Here is a 15,582-nt window from a genome sequence, read left to right as displayed (position 1 = left end):
ATACATACATAATTTACGTGCATACGTATACATACTATTTGTAAATTGTATTTCAAGTATACATACATATATTAAAATTTTTTCAACTTTATACAAAGTATAAATACTCATATAAGTACACACACATTTAGTTAAGAGCACAATTCTTATGTTTATTTCCTAATGGAATTTAGTCCTAATGGAACTTAAAGTAAGTTAAAATTCTACTTACCTACATATATATGTACATATATAATTATACAAGCACATACATATGTACATACATATATACATATTATATGTATGTGTGCGTTTATATGTGCATTAGCTCATACGCATGCATAAACATTTAAAGATAATTCATAAATTCAAATAAATTGCCTTAACAATGTTGTACAAACACACTAATACATATTAGTCATAGTAAATAGTGAGGTTAATAATATAAAACATTAAATTCATTCCTTAAAAACATTAAAACAAATTATTAGTTTCTTAAGTGTGTACGGTGTTGAAATGGTCGTACTTTCAAATTTATTTTATTTTTATTGCTGTTTTTTATATTTATATTTTTGTTTTTTATATACATGTATTTTTTTATTTCTTTTCCCAATGCAGTTAGGTGCATAACTAAATAAACTTTAGTCTCGCAACTTTTGTTCTTCATGATAACCTCCTCACTTTTATAGTTAACAGAAGTACGAAACAAGAGCCCAAAGTATTTCCTGCTTCAAATCAAATATTAACAATTATTAAATAATTTTAAACATTTTTTACAATTTTTCATTTCATTCAATTTTTTATAAAAAATAATGACTATAACCAAAAACTAACTATTAAATGTTAAAACAAAAAACAATAGAAAATAAAATGCATATAAACATCTTGTAAACAAAATAAAAGAAAAGCCCTATTAAAAATAAAAAATATTAAATATATTCAATGCATTGATTTTATTACTCAATACAAAGGTTGGGATAATAATATATTTGTAAGTAAACTGAAGTATTCGTTTACGAAAAATTAAATGGTAAGTACTGTAGTTTATGTAAATATTTTTGGAAAGTCAAAAAATACTGCAAATACGACCATCATCGAGTACTGTAAATATAAATGCGAATTTCGAAATGTGAAATCATATGATGGGAGAGTAGTTACATCGAAATACTACTGTCAAATAACTTTGTTTTACAATTTTTATTAAATACTGCGTTGCAATTACTACAGATTCTCGTACGCATACTACTACTCCATAGGATCGCTGCATGAAGCAGTAATTAAAGGTGATACAACTTGTGTAATTTTCACCCTGTGTCGGCCATCTTGAGCTACTTAATGAATCCGAAACGCCCATGAAACAATAACTAAAGGTGATAAAAGATGAGTAATTTTCACCATCTGTCGGACATCTTGATCGAGTTAATAAATCCGTGATATTCTCTTGAAAAAGCTACTTTTTATTTCGGATCAAATTCTAAAGAAAAAGTGCTCAAAAGCATAGCAATGAAAACTTTTGCTAAAAAGATTAGCTGGCAATATTGTTTTTGATGTGTCTCAAAATACAAAATGAAAAATAATGGCCCCTATTATGAGTTGCATTCGATCTTCGATATTCGTTGGTTGTCGAAGATCGAAAATCGAATGTCAATTTGGTATTACGGTACAACGCTGTCGAAATTTTCGTTGTATACCGAATTTAGAGTCGAATGCAATTTTGCTTTCGATTGTGTAGCGGATTGTGGGAAAATTAGTTAAAATGTAAGTTGTTTGCGATTATTTATTGTTTTATAGCAAACATGTTAAATTCCAATTAGAATTAGCAATTGATGCAATTGGTTTATATTCTCTAATTCATCAAACAATTAGAATGAGTTCAACTAATTCCCATTAGATAATTGAAATTTTTATTCCAATGGTAAAACTAATTGCAATTAGTTGCCATTAGCAAAAAAAATTGGTTTACCTTTACAATTAGAAATCTAATTGACTTCTGCTAATGCAATTAGATATTTAATTAGCTCGAATTAGAATTAACTAATTGAATATCTAATTGCATTAGCAGAAGTCAATTAGATTTCTAATTGTAAAGGTCAACCAATTTTTTTTGCTAATGGCAACTAATTGCAATTAGTTTTACCATTGGAATAAAAATTTCAATTATCTAATGGGAATTAGTTGAACTAATTCTAATTGTTTAATGAATTAGAGAATTTCACAAAAGAAGGCTAATTAGCAATCATTAGCATTATCTAATCATTATTTAACATCTATGTTTTATAGTAACCAAATAATAAATATATACTAATTTTGTTAATATTATGCAGGTCGAAAGTCGTCAGTACCAAACAGCAATTAGAAAGGCTAGTTGCATTAATGGAAGAGAATCCACAATTCGCAAAAGGGATTTCCACCAAAGTACAAGCAGCAAAAAAATGGGAGGAATTTACAACGGAGCTGAATTGCTTGGGACCACCAGTTAGAACGGCAGCAAAATGGATTAAGGTTAATAATGGTTTTTTTTGTGATGTTTATAGAAATACATTTTTATTTTCCCTTGGCAGGTATGGGCTGAAATACGTAGAGGAACTGAAATACATATTTTTTTCGAATGACGAATAATTGAATAAAGAAAATTTATAACAAAAATAAAACAGAAACTGACGTGATAGAGCAATTTAAACCCCGGATTCGGATTCTACGCAAAAAATTACTTCGGAAATGACACTACACATTTATAGAACATTCCGAACCCATTTTTTTTTGCAGACCTGTGTAATTTGTGTTGCTTTTTTTGGAGAATAGTGAAGAGCTCTTGGCTCGGGTGCACTGCTGCAACTGGTTTTCTGTACTGAAGAGTAGGTTCATAAACGCCTCTTTAGATAATCTAAAGTTCTTCAACTGTAAGGAAATTTCTGTAATATTAAGTACGTCAACACATTTTGAAAATACTAAACTTACTCAGTGGAAGCCATTTCTAGGGGGTTGGATGCGCCCCTCAGCTGTTTTCTACACCTAGCTAGTTCCACTAATCTTTCATCGACCGATGAATCGTCGAACCACAACTCCGTTGTACTCATTTTCACAAAAAATACTTTTTTTAGCTTTTAAAATGTTGTTAGCAAAGAATTTCAACACAATCGCTTTTTCTTTTATTTTGATTTGCTGTATCAGCTGAGAAAAAATTATCTATTGTAAATGCGTCGAGCGATCGCAATTCACAATAGTCCTATTCTTCAACGAATGAGCACCATAATACCAAATGAAAATTCGTTCGATCAGCACTTTCGACTATAGTCGAAGATCGAATGTTGCTCATAATAAGGGCCAATAACTTTGCCGTGATATAATTGTAAATGAAATGTGTGAGAGTACTCTTTTTATAATATGTTCACACATGCATATACATATATATATAATTGGCGCGTACACCCTTTTTGGGTGTTTGGCCCAGCTTCTCCTCCTATTTGTGGCGTGCGTCTTGATGTTGTTCCACAAATGGAGGGACCTACAGTTTCAAGCCGACTCCGAACGGCAGATATTTTTATGAGGAGCTTTTTCATGGCAGAACTACACTCGGAGGTTTGCCATTGCCTGCCGAGGGGCGACCGCTATTAGAAAAATGTTTTTCTTAATTTTGGTGTTTCACCGAGATTCGAACCTACGTTCTCTCTGTGATTTCCGAATGGTAGTCACGCAGCAACCCATTCGGCTACGGCGGCCGCCACACATATGTATTAATTACCTATAAATCCACCAAATGAATCTACCCGTTCACATATAGCAGATTACCTGCAAAATTGACAATCAGCTGTCAGTACTGCTTTAAGAGTTTTTTATTCATAGAAATTATTTTGGTGGAATATTTCGGTTTTTTTGGTTTCTTTAATTGTTATTAACGATATGAAGAAAATACAAGGAGAAGGAATAGCTAATTTAATTGCGTAATTGGCTGCTAATAATAAACAGTTGAAGGAAATCCGTATGCGACGTTTACTGAGGTTGCAAAAAATTATGGCAGCAATGCGGATGGGATATTCTATATTACATTTTATGATAAGTAATAAGAGAACAAAACGTTTATGGACACACGCTTTTTTCTGTAAAATGAATCCATAATTAAAAATTGTATTAGAATTATGTTTACAAACCTGTTTTCTTCACCGGCATCCATTTCATTTAGTTTTTATTTTGATGTGTCCGTATTACATCCGTAATAATAATTATCGATAACACAGAAAACACAGGGTTGTATGTCAAAAAGTATCGTTATTATCTAGGATTATTTTATACTCTCAAATTTTGGGAGAGAAATTTTGTATGGGAAATCGCGCTTTTTAATTACGGATTTTGAGTTAAGCGCGAAAAAGTAGATCATCTACTAATATGTGAACGTATTATTAACTTCTTAGTATCAAAATGGTAAACTTTGTTAACAAAAATTAAAGTAAGGATAAAAGTTAAAGTTATAGAATAATATAAACATTGAGGAGAATAGGAAGGAGAGTCGTTTACAAATAATCAAAAACTTAAATAAAATTACAATTATGTCAGCTAAATCGCTGGTTCTGTCAAATCCGTATAAAGTCAAGTGGGGATACCGCCAAGGTGAATATATAAAAAGTGGTGGCGCTAGAGCGATCACAACATTTATATTTATTTTGTTTTTCCAATTTGGTGTTTCGAATGTAAATATTTCCATGAAAATATAAACAAATAAACAAAGAAGTAAGTCACTTTGCCATTCAAACATCAAGTCGCAAAATCTGCTGCTCTAATACCACCATCTTAAATTAATTCGCCTTGGATACCACGCTAGGCACAAGTTTCTGCAAGCCAAATTTATTATTATACATATATTCGCTTCGATCTTAATTTTTTTATATAAATAATCAATTCAGCGCCTTTATATAGATGTTGTTATCGACATCTTGTCTAGTGTGGCAACGCTCAGCATACGTGTTATGTATCGGCGCTCGGTGTCATCTTTGATTCGGTGGCATTTGTTTATGGTCAATAATTTTTCCTTCGAAGCATTTAAATATTGTACAAATAATGTAAAGAACTTAAAGCCTTCTCCTAAATCCGCTACTTATAAATTTAACAAACAAGTATAAATCCATTGATGAAGTGTCTGAAAAATTGCCTTAAAACTTGAAACAAAAGCAAAGGAACAAAGGCACCCAACTAAAATGAACACTTCACATTTTGTGCAGTCTGCCTGCTGTGCATCGTTGGTATTTTTGGCATTTTGTATAGCCGATTCCGCCACCGATGAGGTAAGCATCTAAAATCACCAACTAACGGATATTTATAGTGATAAAGCTTAGTTCCAAATTGGAAGTAGATTATCTACATATTGCTGGCATATGTTAATTATGATGGTAGTGAGTGTAGGCAAACGGTATACTAGGGCGGGGATATACACTGTTGCGCTATTATTTTTCAGTTTGTTCTGATACTGATAAAATGTATCGATTTTTACTTTTATATTAAATTTGAAATTTTCGAAATCTTTTATTACAGCACTACTTGCCCTTACCGGCCGACGACATGGTTCTTAGCACAAATAAACGCTTTCAACAGATCATGCAAGGTAGTGGCTTAGCAGATATAAATTGGCCGCAGCCACCAAAATTGAAAACGGAAATCAACGTGAAAGACGAATTAACCAAATTGAATACAAGTTAGAAACTTTAGTTTAAATGTATATATGCAATTCTATTAGATGTAAATAAAATATTATCTCGGTTGCAGCTTATGTATATCAAAGTGCATGGCCAGAAGAAGATCTTAAATTGGGCTCAGTAACCGCAGTTAGTTTCGATAAGGCTGGAAATGTAGTGATATTTCATCGCGTGGATCGTGTTTGGGATGAAAATACATTCAATGACAGAAATGTCTTCCTACAACGAAAGAAAGGACCCATTCGAGAAAACACCGTTTTGGTACTAGAACGTAAAACGGGACATGTCGTCTACGGCTGGGGGAAGAATCAGTAAGTTTCTGTGAAAATTTAAAATACTCAAAAAACTACAAATATAGGATATGTAAAATATTTTAGAATGTAAATCGATTTCGTACAATATTTTAATTAATCGAATCAATTTAAATTCTTTAATTCATTCAATTAGATTCTACATGCCTCATGGTTTAACAATCGATCATGAGGATAATGCATGGCTTACAGATGTCGGCCTGCATCAAGTTTTTAAATTTGGCCCGCGTGGTTCTTCTGATAAACCTTTGATGACTTTGGGCACAGCATTTATGCCCGGCGTAGGGGATTCGAAATTTTGCAAGCCTACCTCAGTCGCCGTTCTCGAAAATGGTGATTTCTTTGTTGCTGATGGTTACTGCAATGCCCGGATATTAAAATATGACAAAAATGGAAAGAAAATACTCTCATGGGGGCAAAACTCATTCTCTGGTAATTAAATTACTTCAACTCCTTTCTACTATTTATTTCTTTTATTTTTGCTTTTTTATTTTATAAGGCTCTTCCTTTGAAGTGGCCCCAAAAAATTACTTCGCCATTCCACATGCACTGACACTCGTGCCTGAACAGCAATTAATATGTGCAGCTGATCGTGAAAACGGGCGCGTACAGTGTTTCTTTTGGACTAATGGTACATTCCACTCCCAATATTATAGTCAAATTGTAGGCGATCGGTTATTTAGCATGGATTATATACCAGCAGAAGGTAATGTTGAAAAACGAATATTTTACAATACAACTGAGATCATGGATTTTAAAAATGCAAACCATTTCAGGCGGTCAACTTGTTATCGTAAATGGACCCACTGCTGAGTTGAGTGCAAAGGTGCAGCATTACAACGAAGTGCGTGGCTACATAATGAACATGAGAACTAAACAGGTGGTCTCGAAATTCGGTCCTAATGATATGCAATTTTCAAATCCCCACGATGTGGCCGCAACCAAGGATGGCAATGAAATATATGTTGCTGAACTAAATCCTATGCGCATACACAAATTTTTGCATAAAACTGTTGCCAAATCGATGCCGTTGTCATCAGCAAAAACACTTTTGAATAACAGCAGCAGTTACACTTTGAGTCACAATGGTCCCGAATATCAAGTGGATATGTCTTTGATGAAAGCTAGTAATAACAACGCCAGCTCTGCACCTGGACCGATGTTAGTAGCGAAATCGCATCACCCAGGAGGCACAGCAATACTTGTTGCATCGTTAATGCTACTTTTCGCCGCGTTGACGTTTACATTAGCATTTATTATTGCACGTCGGCGAAAACGAGGTAACGAATCGCTAAATGTTGGCCCACCTAGTGAATTGGTGTATCGAAAATTAGTCGCTTCGAGTCAAAATATTTGTGAAGAATGTCCATGAGGCGCATTTATCTCTACATCTCTATGTGTAGCTTTACACTTTTTGCGTTTTGATTTTTTATTTCGTATACAAATATATTATGTAACCTTTTGTAGTTTTTGAAATTTCAATGTTTGAATCACCTTGTTATACGATGATTTACTTGTGTAACGAATTTGGCAGCTATTTTGCTTTTGTATAGCACACTAGTTGGTGTTGTAACTTTGAAAATAATTCATTTTTTCATGCCTACATTTATGTATGTACCATGTGCTAAATTATGTGTTTATTAAAATTTTTCTCAATGCACGTATAAAGTTCTTAAACTATATTAAAATTTGATAGCTAATTCAAAATTATATTGTACCGTATTATGCTTTTTTATATTAAGTGTCACTACCGTTTATTTTTAGCATGTCGTAAAAATAAAACTTTATTAAGAAAATTTAATTTATTTTACTTTTTTCCTTTCTACACAATGCAATTTAAGGTCGTAATCATTTTGTTATTGTACATTACTTGTGAAATATTTCTTTATCCATTATCCAGTGCCAAAGAATGAATGTTGTCTGTGTCACCCTCTAACTTTGTGCGCCATTAAGTACCAGAGCGAAACTCTACTTGACTGTTCCGTCTATGTATGTGTATGTGTACTTTTAGGTTGTCTACCATTTGGCGTGAAGAATCGTCGTCATGCTTGGGATTTTCCCTCGAAACCAGAGGGATTCAAACTAGGCGGCTTGTTATTGGATCGTGGCAAACGTGGAGGTTTTGAGAAGCTCGATCAAAATGCCAGTGATGAGGAGAATGAGGCAACAACAAATATGTTGACGAGTGTGCCATTCGCCTAAGCAAACTAAACACGAAATTGCAGAAAACCAGAAAACGAAGACAAGCTTTAAAGAAATAAGTGATTTCTAATTTCCAATGAGAAGGCAACACATGGACTGCTAATGTTTTTATGTCATAATAGTATATTTTGAGCATCAATCAATATATTTTTACTTGCAATAGCAGGACTGCAAGTTTTCCAATTTGAAATTATTAACATTCTGCTGCGAAACTTAGTTATAAATTATTTGCTTTATTTACAAATAGTATCAAAGTGATTATTTTTATGTATATGTAAATATTTAGGTTTGTTTTTTAAGTGTGTGGTAAAGCAAAAAACTGTAATAAGTCAAGAAGAGTAAACTCGGGATGAGATACTAAAGTACTTGGAAGTGAAATATGAGTAGATTTGCTTGGTGTTCGAGGGTAGAGTGGTAAATAAGGATTGGAAAATGTTGTGCAAAGCATTCTATATAATTAATTATACTTTGAATGTTAAAAGCAAATTTCCGACTACAACTGATACTTCATCATTTTCAGCATTCCATTTAATCCACAATTCAGATTTCATTAAAAATTCAGCTTATCTCAAACGAATTCTCGAATTTTCATAATAATAGTCGAATACGACGCAACAACTAAGTACTATTAAGTAAAATATTTGATTTTACAATTTTACACACGCACGGTGTGTTTGTGTTCATTTCCAACTACTTTTATATTTTTTTTTTTATACTTTATATATTTTAAAAAACTTTATTCAAGTATAATATTTTTTCTCATAATGCAAAAAATAAGATTTTTGTGGCCAAATTGTATCTATATACCTAAATATTGTTGTACAAATAACTGTATTTTAAGTCATAGAAGTGTTGTGTGCGGGCGAGTTATTTTAAAATTGCTACGAAATAAAGGCAAAGAGAGCATAAAATTGTGTTTTTCCAATAAATATTTAAAAAAAATTAGATTTTTTATTATTTGAATGTTATTTCTAATAGAATATAAAAAAATCTCAAATAGGCACGATTGCATTTCTACCCACAAATGAAAAAAATTAAAAAGAGGCATAAATTGCAATTCTGCACCCGAATAAAAAAAAGTTAAAATTAGGCAATTGGAAAAATTGCAATTCTGTCCTCAAGGAATCAAAAATTAAAAGTAGGCAAAAATTGCCATTCTTTCCCTAAAAAAGAAAGCTTACAAATGGCAAAACTTGCTATTCTGTCCCCCTAAAAAAAGTTTAAGAATAGGCAGAAATTGCAATTCTGCTCCCAAATAAAAAAAAACTTAGAAATAGGAAAAATTGTAATTCTGCCCCCAAATAAAAGAAAAAAATTAAAAACATGCACAAATTTAAATTCTGTCCCCAAAAAACAAAAAATCAAAAATAGGCAGAAATTGCAATTCTGCTCCCAAATAAAAAATAAAAACTTAGAAATAGGAAAAATGGTAATTCTGTCCCCAAATAAAAGAAAAAAAATAAAAATTGCAAAAATTTAAATTCTGTCCCCAAAAAACAAAAAATCAAAAATAGGCAAAAATTGCAATTCTGTCACCAAATAAAAAAAAATACAGGAAAATAAACACTAATTGCAATTCCGTACCCGAATAAAAAAAAAAACTTAAAAATATTCACAAATTGAAATTCCGACCCCAATACCAAAAAAAAAAAAAACAAATAGGCAAAAATTGAAATTCTGTCCCAAATTTATACTTTTTATGAAAAGTTGAGGAGCGAAATAAAAGACACAGAAGTAAAGGATCTTTCAAAAGTGACGCCTAAATGTCAGTGGTGAATATTTCCTAGACGGTACCTCATTTTATGTTATCTTTGGAATTTGTCAAGTAGGCAGATGTACTTCAATTTTAAGCAGTAGAACAACGCATCCAAATTATTGAAACTTATTACGAAACAATCGAAAAAGTTGACAATTCAAAGGCTGGTGAAAATTTTCAAGAAACTGGTTCTGTCGAGGATAGAAAAAGGGCTGGTAGACCAAAAACTGAGAATATTGTTGTTGTAGCGCAAAGGTTACTAAAAAACATGCAACATCGATATCTCGACGGCCTGAACAATTAGACATTCATAAATCAACTGCTTGGTGAATTTTACCTGTAGACGTTCACCTGTTATGTTGGACATTTAAATGATGCCATTTTTCACATATTGTTGAGAGCCGTATTTTGAATAAAAATAGTGAGATCTGAAAAAATCTAACTTTTTAAATATTTTATTTAAAACAACACTTTGACGCGTCTTTTGAAAGATCCTTTAGGTACCTAGCTTAATATGCCAAATACTTCGCTCCAACCATTTATAGATTGAGAAAGTGAGCAAATTAAAAAAATTAACATTGAGCCAATCGATTCGCGAGCAAAATAAGTAGTGAGCATAATAATTTAACAAATATTTTTTTCTTAATTTTAATTTTATTCAGAATATCATTAAAATAAAACCTCGACATCCATATTACAGATACACAATTAATAGTAATAGTGTTGACCTACCGCCTACATCTTACAGTCATTAAAAATCTGTACTCTTTTTCGCTTTTTTAACTTGTGTTCTTCGTAGACTACCGTTCGAAATACATAAGGCAGTGAATCAGTTCATAAGCTCTAACAGCGCTGCCGTCTGCTTCAAGCAATGGCAGCCACAACCGGATGCGCAAATGTTATGTTTCTGTAAGAATTAAACATAAAGAATTATTTAGATCTTTAGCTCTATTATGTTCACGCACATTGAACCATTGCATCATATGCGCCATGTGACCACCATGGCCACATGCTAGACACGCATTGGCTGCACCTTTCACTGGCAGATTACAAAGCTGGCAGAAAAGTACTGGTCGCTGGCAACTGGCGCATGAGGGCGTACGCTTGATTTTATTACAGCCTGTACATTCCGTGACGAATTCAACACCGTGCGGCTGCGTTTGCGAGAACATTGTGTGCTTTAGAATCTATAAAGAGACGATTATTTAAGAATTTTAAAGAAAAATCATGTATTCCATATTTATTATACCAGCGAACGTTTGGTCAGCAATTGCCATCCGAACAATATATCCGCATACACTTTCTTGAGATGGTCAAAAAGTGGCATCTTTGTGCGTCTTATAAGCGAGCAGGAGTACGAGTCAGAGTTACAATGCTTTGAGTCGACCCAGTCCAGCGAATCCGACCATGAGTTGCTACGCAGCTGCTTCAAATGCACATTAACAGTTAGTGCTGTGCTGCATTTCGGATGAGATGCATGGTAATCAATTGGCAACACTGTGTGGTAAGGCGACGTGTTGGACAATTGCTGTAATTTATTGTGTTGGAAGCCTCGTGGAGGAGTCGACATGAATTCACCCAATTCTCCTGACGTTGAGGGACATTTGTGAAAGAGGCATGCCAACATTACAGCCGTCTGCAGATCACCAGCACCAGCGAAATGCATGATTAATGCCTCCAGAAGAAATTTCTTGAAGGGATCCTTATAGAAAAGCGTTTCATACTTCGTTTCATTCGGTATATTTGGCGTAGCTATCAGCTCGGCAAGCGTCCAAATCGGCACCAGATCATAGCGGTCGTGTGTTTCGCAAACGTGCCGATTACGGCGACAAGTTGCCCGTAAATCGCGTTTGTCCAATGAAAATTCTTTTGCCATTTCACAATTAATATTCAGCAACTTACAGGCTTCGTAAATATGCACGATAGGCGTGGCATTTGTTTGTTTTTGCATTGAACGATTCTTCGAGTGTTTGGCGCTCATCCGGTCTTGCAAATAGAAGGATGAATTTGATTCGCGGTGCGTGTAGAGTACATTGCCCAGCAGAACACCACCACTAATAGCCGAAAATGTGCGTGGAGTTGTGTTTTGATGACGCAGAGTTAAGCGTTTGGAATGGGGGGCTTGTGCGAAAGTAACCAAAAGTCCGGTGGCGTTGAAATTAACACTCGAAGTGCGGGGATAAGGAATGCAGGCATCATGTAAAGCGCCACTTAAAGCGCCTTCTAAGCGAGGAGATTGTAAGCGCAGTTGAGATTTATCAGTGACACCACCAACGGACTATATACGGGAGAAATGAAGATACGGGTAAGATAGCAATGACAGCCAATAGCCCATTATCGGCATTCAGATTTAAACAAACCTTTTTCATGGCAGCCACTAAGGCACGTAAGCATTGCTCCAAGCAGGTGCGTGATTTTTTAACGCGCTGTAGAGCGTTAGTCTTGAGAGTCTTAAGCAAAATCGATGATAGTTGTTCGTGAAGTGTAGTACCCTCGCAAAAAGAGAATTCAGGGCCTACATTGGGACTCGGATACTCGGTTGGAAAAATAGTCTATGAAAAAAAAAACAGCTGAAATTAAAACACATTAACCATTACTCTTCGTACGCACCTGCAACACCACTATGTGACCACCAGCTGAAATCTTAAAGACGGCATAGCGCTTAATCGCATCCAATACATCCACCTCCACATGTGGCATATTCCTATTAAGCAGCGAAAATTCATGATGCAGCGAGCAAGTCGGCTGATCAGTCAGTGAGCGCGCTATATGTGCATCCTCTTTTCGCAGTGGCGGCGGTGGTGATCGTGATATAGTTGGTATTATTAGGCTGTCCGAGGTTTCGGTCGGCAGCGATGCGGCACCAGCGCGTGTCAAACTCAAAGTGGGCTGATATAAGGATGACGAGTGTATTGGCTGAAATTTTGTGGGGGTTTCCGCAAAGGAGTCAGGCGTATCACACACTTCATTACAATCGAAATCCGGTTCGCAAAGTTTAAGCATCGTAGGATCGATCTTCCACACGCGCAAACTACGATCACGTGACCATGTAACCAGTTCCTGAATATAAATGATTTATGGTAATAATTTGCATAAACAAGGATATTATTAATAGTTTTTTTTTCTACAGAAGAATGCATTTTTTATACAATAAATTGTTATACTTAATCTTCACACGAAACCAGGGATTTTTCGTACACTTGTTTTTTCTACGTAAATAAATGCTCCGGTTTGAACTTACAATCTCCGAGATATTTTCACGATTTGGGCGCCACTCAAAATCAAGTATGACATCAGTGTGTCCGACAAATGAGCATACAGGATCTGTTTGTTTACTATTGCTCCATAACAGTAAACTGTTCTCACCGCGTCCCATGGCAGGCACAACGATGCTAACCAATCCATTACCAATGGGCTATAAGCAAATTAAATTCATAAATGTACCAAATTTAGAGAAATGAAATACATAAAGCCAGAACACAATAAAAGTTACATACTGTATAACGCGCCCGCCACACTGGAGAGGACATCGTTATAATTTTCTCTGCACGACGCGGATTATTCACATCAAAGTATTTCACTGTGCCATCTTGACTCGCTGTAGCCAAACAAGTTTCACGCAAATGACTCCAATTGATGCCGTGTACCCTGCAAGTGATATATATATTCATATATACATATGATTACAAAAACATACTTACATTTGTATATAAGTGTACTTTGAAGCTTACCTATTCAAATGCGCAGTGATATAATGTACAGGACAAGAACCCTTTCGCATATCCCATATACGGAGATCGCCATCATGTGCCGCCGCTAGCAAATGGCCAGAGACACGATTAAATCCAACCTGTGTTGCACCAGCTAGTGATATACCATATATCACATAAAATAAAAATAAAAAGTACCATATATGTACGATTTCGCAGCTATACTTACACATGCAGACTGCGCTCAGTGATAAAGTCGGCTTTCGAGGATCGCGCAAATCCCAAATGTGTGAGAAAGTATCAACAGAACAGCTCACCAGCAAATTGCTGTTTTTGCTATGCCAATCAATATCGGTCACCATGCGGGTATGACCCCGCAACGAATGGTAGTGCTGCATATCTGCTGCACCCCAAGTCACCACGTCAATGTGTTCACTGGTCTACAAGCCAAAAAAGAAAATCAATTAAATTAAACAAAACTGATATCTGTAATATTTTTTATTATCAGTTTCACTTGCCGCTATAGCACAATACTCCTGCCGATTTGGTAGTGTAGCAAATTCCGCCGCCGACACTTCAAACTTCGAATTTCTTTGAAATTCATGTAGAGTACCATCATCTTGTCCGAGCCGCTGTAATGCCAAATGACGTCGCCCGGCTAACAAAACCCATTGTCCCGTGTAGTCTACAGACATAGCGGTGGCCTGCAGTTCGCGATGCTCATAACACTTGTTGCTTTGCTGCACAATATGTGCCTTTTCACGCTCCCGACCACGAATGCTGTTGCCGGTAGCTGCCGACTCAGAAGTTGGAGGCATCTTTGAGTTGATGAAGCTGCCTTAAATTCCAATGACGTCCAAATTTCTTGCGATTTTGCAAATTACAGGAATCAAGTTCTTCCTTTGTGTTGTTAAAAATTGTTGTCAATATTAAGAAAATTTGTCGCGTATGCAATCGACTGCATCGTTCAGGTTTTAAAAATGTTCCAAATGCAAAGTATTATTATTAAAAGAATATTGCAACGCTAAATCGAAATTTGGCTTTATCGCAATAAGAAAATAAACACGCAAAAAGAAAACGCACCAAGAGAATATTAAAAGATTCTCTTCTGACGCACTGCTTATTGTTATCAGCGTTAATTAATGAAAACAAATACGGAAACAGTCACGGAAGCAACTAGTAAACAAATGTTATCGATAATTCATGAGGTGAATTCGTAGAAGGTGAATTCGCTAGAGCAGAAGCAGAATTTTGTTTACTCAATTTGGTAGTTTGGTAACTTCTTTGGTTCAAATGTTACAAATCCAATGCGAATGTAAACAAACTCACTATTGCTCTCATGATTCATGAATCATGGTATTGCTCTGTCGCGGTTTTTAGCTTCTGTAAGTAATGTTGTTGTTGTTGTAGCAGCATAAACATTCCCCATACTTACGGGGAATGCTGCTGGAGTGACAGTCCTTGGCCGGATATAATGCTGAAAACAGTGAAGCCAGTAAACGCAATACCGACTCAGCTGTTTCGATCAAAATAATGAGAACCCCATGTAAACGAAAAGTTCCTTCCTTCCGTTTCGTAGTACCGTAGATTTTATTTCACGATTATTAAAAAAAATCCGTAATTCCGACCCAGCTGATTGCTCTCTCACCACACAGTGTTGCCAAGCAGTACATTTCGAAATTATTTACAAAATAAACTTAGAAAAATTATAATTTTTGTTAAAATAGCTTAAAAATACTGTTGAATAAAGTTAATTATAGATAAATGAACTATTTGCATTTGTTGGTTTTTGGCTTTGGTTTATTAAACAATGAAAAATTGTAACTGATAACGCGGATGTGTGAAAAAGTGTGTAAGCAAAAATATCAATGGCAACATTGTGTAGATACAACCAAACACATACACACACAAACCGATGTATTGTGTATGATATGTGATAT

General features: G+C 34.8%; 2 protein-coding genes across 2 annotated transcripts; one reads left to right on the top strand and one right to left on the bottom strand.

Moving 5' to 3' along the window:
* The first annotated feature begins 4,942 nt into the window (after positions 1-4,942).
* LOC129247023 (peptidyl-alpha-hydroxyglycine alpha-amidating lyase 1) lies at positions 4,943-8,617 on the top strand. The gene is made up of 7 exons (XM_054885861.1): positions 4,943-5,255; positions 5,503-5,662; positions 5,734-5,974; positions 6,111-6,406; positions 6,474-6,680; positions 6,751-7,254; positions 7,986-8,617. The coding sequence occupies exons 1-7, from the start codon at positions 5,169-5,171 to the stop codon at positions 8,174-8,176; spliced, it is 1,686 nt and encodes a 561-aa protein (XP_054741836.1). The 5' UTR covers positions 4,943-5,168; the 3' UTR covers positions 8,177-8,617.
* Positions 8,618-10,649: 2,032 nt separating this feature from the next.
* LOC129247022 (GATOR complex protein Wdr59) lies at positions 10,650-14,768 on the bottom strand. The gene is made up of 10 exons (XM_054885860.1): positions 14,161-14,768; positions 13,872-14,082; positions 13,664-13,796; positions 13,430-13,580; positions 13,174-13,347; positions 12,543-12,992; positions 12,293-12,484; positions 11,182-12,210; positions 10,898-11,119; positions 10,650-10,839 (listed from the first exon to the last, which is right to left on the bottom strand). The coding sequence occupies exons 1-10, from the start codon at positions 14,458-14,460 to the stop codon at positions 10,762-10,764; spliced, it is 2,940 nt and encodes a 979-aa protein (XP_054741835.1). The 5' UTR covers positions 14,461-14,768; the 3' UTR covers positions 10,650-10,761.
* Between the last annotated feature and the right edge of the window lie 814 nt (positions 14,769-15,582).

Source organism: Anastrepha obliqua, chromosome 5, assembly GCF_027943255.1.
Source record: "Anastrepha obliqua isolate idAnaObli1 chromosome 5, idAnaObli1_1.0, whole genome shotgun sequence".
NCBI classification, from domain to species: Eukaryota; Metazoa; Arthropoda; class Insecta; order Diptera; family Tephritidae; genus Anastrepha; species Anastrepha obliqua.
The sequence above is the reverse complement of the archived record's forward strand: the minus strand, read 5'-3'. Positions and strand labels throughout refer to the sequence as shown.

What these genes read in the sequence shown, in the direction of transcription:
- LOC129247023 (XM_054885861.1), top strand. Translation starts at nt 5,169, where the DNA reads ATGAACACTTCACATTTTGTGCAGTCTGCCTGCTGTGCATCGTTGGTA. An exon ending in TACGGCTGGGGGAAGAATCA is followed by an intron (nt 5,975 to 6,110) that starts GTAAGTTTCTGT and finishes TCATTCAATTAG; the next exon opens with ATTCTACATGCCTCATGGTT. An exon ending in TGCACGTCGGCGAAAACGAG is followed by an intron (nt 7,255 to 7,985) that starts GTAACGAATCGC and finishes GTGTACTTTTAG; the next exon opens with GTTGTCTACCATTTGGCGTG.
- LOC129247022 (XM_054885860.1), bottom strand. Translation starts at nt 14,460, where the DNA reads ATGCCTCCAACTTCTGAGTCGGCAGCTACCGGCAACAGCATTCGTGGT. An exon ending in TGCTGACCAAACGTTCGCTG is followed by an intron (nt 11,120 to 11,181) that starts GTATAATAAATA and finishes GTCTCTTTATAG; the next exon opens with ATTCTAAAGCACACAATGTT. An exon ending in ATATGATGCAATGGTTCAAT is followed by an intron (nt 10,840 to 10,897) that starts GTGCGTGAACAT and finishes TAATTCTTACAG; the next exon opens with AAACATAACATTTGCGCATC.